We start from the raw sequence: 8035 nt of genomic DNA, 5'->3' as shown, positions 1-8035 counted from the left end.
ATAAAAGAAGAATATTTGTGTTTTCACGTGCTTGTTTTATAAAGAATTTTAATAATGGCAGAACCACCTCCAACAATAGAAAAATCGAAGAAAATTAATGTTATAAATAAACAGACGATTCATAAAATTTGTTCTGGACAGGTAAGATTAACCTTTTAGTAATTCGAATTATCATTTTTACAAGGTAAAACTTTTGTAATTTAATCAGCAGTATTTATACTTATTAAACTTTTATTAATTATATAATTCATTGTATTTATATGAATATCAGTACACACTGTTTTACTAATTTATATTATTCTTTTATTTCTTGTACCTATTTAATTTGCAACTTAGTTTATATGAGAAAAAGTAAACAAAAGGTTGTTTTATGTTATGAATTTCATTAAATCAAACTTATTGATTGATTTAAATTTATATACAGATTTTCATGATACAATGTACACTAATGTTCCAATTATAATTTAATGTATGTATTACAATATTGTATTGTTCATGTATTTTTTATCTCTGTTATTATGTTCATTTGAATATTTTGATATATAAATTAAAAATATCTTCCACAAAAGAGATATAACTCATTTAAAAATATTATTGTTATAATTAAAGTTTTTAAAATTTTATTATTTATTCTGATAAAATTGAAACAACGATATCATTATGTAATATTCTTAACAGGTGGTATTAGATATTGCAACTGCCATAAAAGAACTTGTAGAAAATAGTTTAGATAGCGGAGCTACATTAATCGATATTAAATTAAGGGATTATGGGAAAACATGTATTAGCGTCAGTGACAATGGTAGTGGCGTCTTGGAAGAAGACTTTGAAGGATTAGGTAAAGCACAGAAATTCATATTTAGTTTGTTTATTTAAAGTAACAATCTTTACAGAGTAATCATTTATAAATTATATCTATCAATTAACATTTAATTATTATATAATAAATTTAAAATACTTTTAGAAATGGAAATAAATATATATTATACTAAATGAAATACTTTTTTATTAATTAGGATTAAAACATCATACATCTAAACTTCAAGAATTCTCAGATTTAACGCAAGTAAATACATTCGGATTTCGTGGAGAAGCTCTAAGCTCTCTTTGTTCTTTGTCGAAATTAACTATTATTACGAGGCACTTGACCAGTGAACATGGTTTCAAGTTACAGTTTGATCGTAACGGTATACTAGAAAAAAAGGAAGCATATGCAAGAGAAATAGGAACTACTGTACATGTTACAGATATCTTCAAGTGTCTACCTGTTAGAGCAAAAGAACTTCAAAAGAATCTTAAAAGAGAATATACTCGTGCCATTCAAGTATTATACAGTTATTGTTTAGTTTCCACTCAAACAAAGATAACATGTACTAATTCAGTGTCAGGCAAATCTAATCATGTTGTTAGTACTGCAAATTCCAGTGACATTTTAAGTAACATCAATGTAATATTTGGTAGAAAATCTTCTAACGGACTTGTTAAACTTGAACTGTTACCACCTGATGAAACAACATTGCAAGAATATAACTTACCAAATAATACAGTTATAGACTTTGAGTGGATCTGTTATGTTAGTAGTTGTGATCATAATATTGGGCGATCTGCTCCAGATAGACAATTTTTTTATATAAATGGTCGTCCATGTGATCTCATAAAAATTAGTAAACTAATAAATCATATTTACCACAAATATAATAATAAACAATATCCATTCATTTTTTTAAATTTAAAGCTAAATAAACAGTCAACTGATATTAATGTAACTCCAGATAAAAGAACTATTTTTTGTACACAAGAACATTTAGTATTAGCAACTTTGAAATTTAGCTTGACAACAAAATGGGACAATCTACAAGGAAGTTTTACTGTGACACCACTGCCAGATTTACAATTAAGAATAAAAAGAGCAATTTCCCCCACAAATACAGATCCTCCAGCAAAAAGATTACAAAATTTACACTCTGAACCATACAACCAGAAAGAAGAATATCTTCAAAAATATATAGAAAAGAAAAGTATACAATGCGATACTGACAATGATGAAAATTGTGATATACAAACTTATGTAAGTCAAATAAAAATATTAAGCGATGTAGAAATGTCAATTAATATTTTAAAGATAAAACAAAAACTTGGAGAAAGTAGAAGTCAAAAACAGAAATTTACAAATACAAACACAAGAATCAAATACAAAGTACAAATGGATTCAACCCAAAATTCTAACGCTGAAAACGAATTGAAACGAGAGTTAACGAAAGAATCTTTCCATGAGGTTATAATATTTACCATGCGCTGTATTTAGTATTATTAGCACTTTTAAAGTTTGAATATTAAAAATAAAAATAAACAAATTACAGATGGAGATCATAGGACAATTTAATCTTGGTTTTATCATAGCTCGTTTAAAGGAAGATCTATTTATAATTGATCAGCATGCTACAGATGAAAAGTATCGTTTTGAAAAACTAAATAACAAAACACAATTGAAAACACAGAAATTAATTGTTCCTAAATCTTTGAATCTTTCTTCTTTAAATGAAGCAATATTAATTGAACATCAAAAAACATTTGAAGATAACGGTTTTTTCTTCAAAATTAATTCTGAAGGTAAATGTAAGTTTTTATAAACGATCTGATTTGGAGTCAATTCTATTTAGAAAAATATTGTTTAAACAATTATAATCCAATTGAATAAATTTTACCTTTAAATATTTTATATTTTAGCTGAATCTGGGCATCGTGTAGATTTAACAGGTATACCAGTTAGTGGTTATTGGCAATTTGGGAAAGATGATATAGAAGAATTAATTTTTCTCATTAGGGAAGGGGGTATAGAAAATAAAGAAAATCATATATATCGTCCATCTCGAGTAAGGCAAATGTTAGCATCAAGAGCTTGCCGCAGTGCAGTTATGATTGGCACTGCACTAAATAATAATGAAATGCAAAAGTTAATAACGCAAATGGCACAAATGGAGAATCCTTGGAGTTGCCCTCATGGTAGACCAACTATAAGGCACCTACTATCTTTACATCTGACACATAAATGAAAAACATTTTGAAACTATTCAAATTTATATATTAAATAACTGTGAAATATATATATTATATTTATAATTTTATATTTATTATTATTTTATTATATATATAATATATATTTATTATGTATTTATAATACAAGAAGTATTAACTCTTGATTTGTAGCATGGAAATAAAATTTATAAGTTATATTTATGTGTATCAAAAAAAAATATTATGTTTAAAAGTGATACAGTTTAAAAAATGTCGTTTTAAGAATAAAATGAAAGAATGTCAGACCTGTGTAGTATTTTATGAACATTATATTACAAAACATAAAATTTTTACACACTAATTGTACGAAATATATTGAACCCTGAATGCGCTGTTGATATTACAACACCAGGACATTGAGGATGCCAATGTAGTTCTTTAATGTCTGTTTGACCTTGATGTATGAATAATAATTGTGGAGGTAAATCTTTCAGCTCATTATTTTCTGTTTCTTCTAAGTGATCAGTTTCCACTGACAAATCCCACTCTGCAATTTGATCATCAGCACCACCAGAAGCAAAAACTGTGGCTTCCTGAGGGTGCCATTCTATCGTTGTAACTGGTGCTGTATGTTGCTTAAACATGGCTAGTGGCTGTGTATTAGGACCAAACTGACGCAGATCCCATACACAAATTAAACCATCATCACCACCAGACACAAGAAACTGACTTTCTTTACGATTCCAGGAGATTACATTAATGTCAGCAGTGTGAACGTCAGCTGCTGTTAACATGCAGGCAGATTGTGGACTTACCCTTGTATCCCAAATTTTAATGCTGTTAAAATTACATTAATATTATAAAATTGCATAAAGTTTATAATAAAGTAAAAAAGAAGAAGTATATTAATTTAACTAAATCAACAATTAATTTCATTCAATTTTATTTACTTTTTCTTGTTATATATTTATTTGATTAAAATCAAATTAATTAAAAGCATGTAGTTTACCTTTTATCAACAGAACACGAAGCCAATACATGTCTCTCATTAGGAGACCACTGAAGATCTTCAACACTGGATGGTACATGTGAACTATAGGGTCTTTGATCAACATGCCATGTTGTACAATCTTTATTGTCATCAATGCGCCATATATGAATGTTGCCTTTGCAGTCACCAGAAGCTAAAGTACCTACTTCTGTTGAACACCAATCGAGACCATACCCTTCTGAAAGGTGTCCTTTAAAAGTAAATAATGCCTTGATACCACTATCATTTTTTTCACTTTTTTTGCGATATTCATGAAGCTGCTCCTCATTTTCAAGTACTTTTAATTGTTCTTCTAAATTCCAAATATGTACACGACCCAGTTCGCTCCAACTTGCTGCTAGAGGTGTTTGACCAATTTTTGTATATCTGTGAAAATGCACAAATATATTCTAACTAATAAATAAAATAAAATTTAATCATGTTATGATGACATTTTTATGTTTAACTTGTACTGTTATATTATTAATATTATAGAATGAGTGATATAATCTTAATATTTAAAATAGAAAATTATATTTAAAGATTCATTAAACTTCAATACATATTTTATTTTTGATAATTCCTTCAGTAATGTAAATGTATATTAATTGAATCTCTAACAAATGTATTATATTAAGAATAGAGAAATGTTATACTTGTATGGACAAGATTACAAATTTTTTATGGAAATAATTTAGGAACTAAAATATATTTTAATAGAATTATAAGAACTTCCAAACCTTACCTTACTCTATTAACGCAGCCTTGATGTTTTATCGGTGCAACAGACATTACTGGAGGTTTGATATCTTCATCGTCTGATTCATCATCTTCTAATTCATCTTCAGAATCTTCATTTGTTATACCATGAAGATTTTTCATTTTCATTACAAGAAGATTATTTACATGAGCCTTAGCTGCTTGAGTTCCAGCAATCAAGTACATAGTTAGAGGATAATCTTCTCTGTTACTTCCTAAGTCGTCTAAAATTACATCGAAACTAAGACAAGGTGCACCAGATTGCGCATGATGTAACATTCTGTATGCTGATTTGTCAACAACAAGTTCTTCTCCACTTTCTAATGGTCGTCCTGGAAGATACACTTTAGATTCACTATTCTGGTCCCCTGTCTCTTCAATATTTTCATTATCGGTTGAATCTTCTCCATCACTGTCGTTGCTACTTTCATCCATATTCTCGGTAATGTCATCGATTGGTTCAACCTCCATGTCTTTAGGAATTTCTTTATAAAAGACAGTCATCTAATAATGATACACCTACAATTAAAAACAAGGCAAGTTTCAGTGGCAAATAATATGTGTAATTAAAATTTTCAAGTACATAACCTAACTTTATATACCGTACACACATTTCATATTAAAAAAGTACATATTTTATAAAATATATTAATGTAAACAGATCATCAATAATATATAAAAAAGAAAACATAAATTTTACGAAATTAGAAATTTTATAGTTATTGTTGAAAATATGTAGAAAGTTACCTTCTAATCGAACTTCCATGCACGTGGATATACGTCGATTAACGTACACACATAAAATAAACAGATGAGTGTCTGTCCAACCATTCTACTAAAATGTTTATTGTAGTTTTTTTCATTGTACTTTATTGATAACTTTTTGTGCGAAATCAAATCATTTCAATTTTAAATAATACAATTAATAACAATGGTAAAGAATGGAATTACAATATTTGACTAATGACACTTAAGGAGTCAGAAAATTTTGAATACATAATTATAAAAAAAAATTAAACTTCGAAAAGTCATGGTACAACCATGCGTCTATATTTCATTTTACAGTTAAATAATTTTCATATCAATTATTTTCATATTAATCATGGTTTATAAAGAGAAAACTCTTGCTTTTCAGATGTATATTCTAAACAATCCCTATTACGATTCTTTAAACAATTCAGTTCGTAAACTACATGCTGATCCATAGTATGCAAAAAGTTGTAATGATTGCAGAATCAACTACAAAGCAGTATCACATACCATCAAAAACCTTGTTTAAAAGAAACAAATTGATGACGTACAGATATGTTTAATTATGACATTTGTAACATTCTTTGAGTATATGCAAACAACATGAGAGAGACAATCTAATTTTGGAATTTTTTTGCATGAAATACCATCCACTTAACGTATGAAAATTATGTACTTATGTACTTATAAAATACAAGCATTATTTGCTTCTCTTGCAAAAACATGAGAAAAATGAGACTTGAGCTGAAAAAACTGCTCCTTTATGGATCAGTTTATTAATTAATCTATATGAACAAATCTAATGGTTGTAATAGTAATGACATGATAATGATAGCAATTGTGATAATAGTAGTAACAGTATTGGTAGTAATAATTGTAGCATTATTAGTATAATAGCAATATTAATGACAATAGTAATAGTAGTAGTAATTATGTAATAGCAGTACTAGTACTAGTAGTTATAATATGATTCATAGCAACTGTACTACTAATAACAACAAAAGGAAAAGAAAAGAGGACAAAATACAAGCTGTGTTCTTTTACATAGAAAATACAACTGCAGCAGTTGTTATAAACATTTAACGAGAAAGGAGCAGCAACAAATAGTTAACATTTGATGGCAATTGTTCACGCAAATGGATGGTATTTAATATTAGCTGTGTTTATTAAGATGGGAATTGTTACTAGAATTATTCATTAACTGAATAGATGTTACAGTAGTATGTGAATGGTGAGGTGGTGAGATACTGGGATTATGTCGTGGATTGGTATTATGGAGGCTGTGTATATAAGAACGTTGGACGGGTTTGTGCTGAGCAAGCTGAAGTAAGGCCTCTGGTATAGTGAACCATTTTCGTTTTCGACCAATAGCACGTGAATCTTCCCATTCTGGTAGTTCTTCTGTTACCCGCATAACCCACACTTGTGTTCTATGTTTGTGTTCCACATTCTATAAAGATACATTTTTCTTATACCTTATAATATTTATTGACACTTGTTGCTAATAACTATATTTTTATTATTTCAGTATTAAATAAACATGACATATATTACCTCAAATATGCCAAGACATCTGCCTAATTGTCCTAAAACTCCAGCCTCTTCTCTTACTTCTCGTAGTGCAGTTACCGCAGGTTCTTCTTCTGGTTCAACGCCACCACCAGGCACTATCCAACTATCTGGTCTTCGACTGGATGTAACCAAAAGTACCTGTAGTATTATAAATCATAAAAAATGTTTATTCTATATTTATTGTGCGTACTGAAAAGATAACTAATAACCGGCATTAAAATAAAAACTACTGTTTCTTAAGAAAAAAATATCAGCTGCCATCTGCTGGCTTACCTCATCCTCAAGATCGTTTTTGACGCAGATACATGCAGCCCTACGTCTATAGCCTTCCGAATCGTAAATACGAATTGAATTTGGTTTCTCTTTGACCATGTTCGATTATGAAAATTACAAAATTATGCCACAAATTCATATTTGTCAAACGGCCAGATAGGCCAGACTGTGCGCCCGCATTGTTTTAATGTTATTTGGAGCCGACATGTCATCGACATAGAATTAACTTGCGAGCTGTCACTGCTCACATAATTAATTTAAGAGTTCAACTTTTCGTCCGAAGAAAGGGACGACTTTTTATTTAAATATTGCTATATCACGATAACACCACGAATGTTGTCCTTGCAGAAATTCGCTATAACCTCAAAACTTTTAAAGTATTCACTAGGCAACTAACTCCCTCTAGACTAATACTATTATCGCGACATTTATAAAATATTGGTAATTACACCATGTTATTGTTTCACAACATTTAAAAACAAATTTACAATGTATGTACCTTGATTTAATACAAATGAATATACAACAATAAGAACTTTGATTGTTTAAATATGTTAGAAATATAGCGATTAAAATTATCTTTTTTCCCTAGAAAACACTTGTTATTACTAGATTTCTATTTCCATATTTTTCGGG

The 8035-nt window shown here is 28.8% G+C and overlaps 3 protein-coding genes across 4 annotated transcripts in view; 1 reads left to right on the top strand and 2 right to left on the bottom strand.

Annotated features, from left to right (window-relative positions):
• Pms2 (mismatch repair endonuclease PMS2) overlaps positions 1 to 3219 on the top strand; it is a 3399-nt gene extending 180 nt beyond the window's left edge. Inside the window, exons 1-5 of one of the 2 annotated variants that reach the window (XM_031989125.2) lie at positions 1 to 141; positions 679 to 838; positions 1017 to 2275; positions 2361 to 2616; positions 2728 to 3219. The exon at positions 1 to 141 is cut by the window's left edge and continues 180 nt beyond it. In XM_031989125.2, coding sequence (XP_031844985.1) covers positions 55 to 141; positions 679 to 838; positions 1017 to 2275; positions 2361 to 2616; positions 2728 to 3053 — 2088 coding nt within the window. In that variant the 5' untranslated portion in view covers positions 1 to 54 and the 3' untranslated portion in view covers positions 3054 to 3219. The remainder of the gene's footprint in view (positions 142 to 678; positions 839 to 1016; positions 2276 to 2360; positions 2617 to 2727) is intronic. The other variant, XM_031989126.2, reaches the window with a different exon arrangement.
• A 96-nt stretch (positions 3220 to 3315) lies between these two features.
• l(2)09851 (WD repeat-containing protein 1 l(2)09851) lies at positions 3316 to 5308 on the bottom strand. Its single transcript, XM_031989128.2, has 3 exons — positions 4791 to 5308; positions 4025 to 4432; positions 3316 to 3852 (listed from the first exon to the last, which is right to left on the bottom strand). The coding sequence occupies exons 1-3, from the start codon at positions 5306 to 5308 to the stop codon at positions 3366 to 3368; spliced, it is 1413 nt and encodes a 470-aa protein (XP_031844988.1). The 3' UTR covers positions 3316 to 3365.
• A 524-nt stretch (positions 5309 to 5832) lies between these two features.
• Positions 5833 to 7993, bottom strand: Aps (diphosphoinositol polyphosphate phosphohydrolase 1 Aps). Its single transcript, XM_031989129.2, has 3 exons — positions 7400 to 7993; positions 7109 to 7264; positions 5833 to 7004 (listed from the first exon to the last, which is right to left on the bottom strand). The coding sequence occupies exons 1-3, from the start codon at positions 7496 to 7498 to the stop codon at positions 6708 to 6710; spliced, it is 552 nt and encodes a 183-aa protein (XP_031844989.1). The 5' UTR covers positions 7499 to 7993; the 3' UTR covers positions 5833 to 6707.
• Positions 7994 to 8035: the final 42 nt, after the last annotated feature.

This window comes from Nomia melanderi, chromosome 6 (genome assembly GCF_051020985.1).
Source record: "Nomia melanderi isolate GNS246 chromosome 6, iyNomMela1, whole genome shotgun sequence".
In the NCBI taxonomy this organism is placed as follows: Eukaryota; Metazoa; Arthropoda; class Insecta; order Hymenoptera; family Halictidae; genus Nomia; species Nomia melanderi.
Note: the sequence above shows the minus strand (reverse complement) of the source record. Positions and strands in the feature narration are given on the sequence as shown.

Coding starts and splice junctions, on each gene's coding strand:
- Aps (XM_031989129.2), bottom strand. CDS start 7,498: ATGGTCAAAGAGAAACCAAATTCAATTCGTATTTACGATTCGGAAGGC. Junction 7,265..7,399: donor AAAACGATCTTGAGGATGAG/GTAAGCCAGCAG, acceptor ATAATACTACAG/GTACTTTTGGTTACATCCAG. Junction 7,005..7,108: donor GATGTCTTGGCATATTTGAG/GTAATATATGTC, acceptor GTATCTTTATAG/AATGTGGAACACAAACATAG.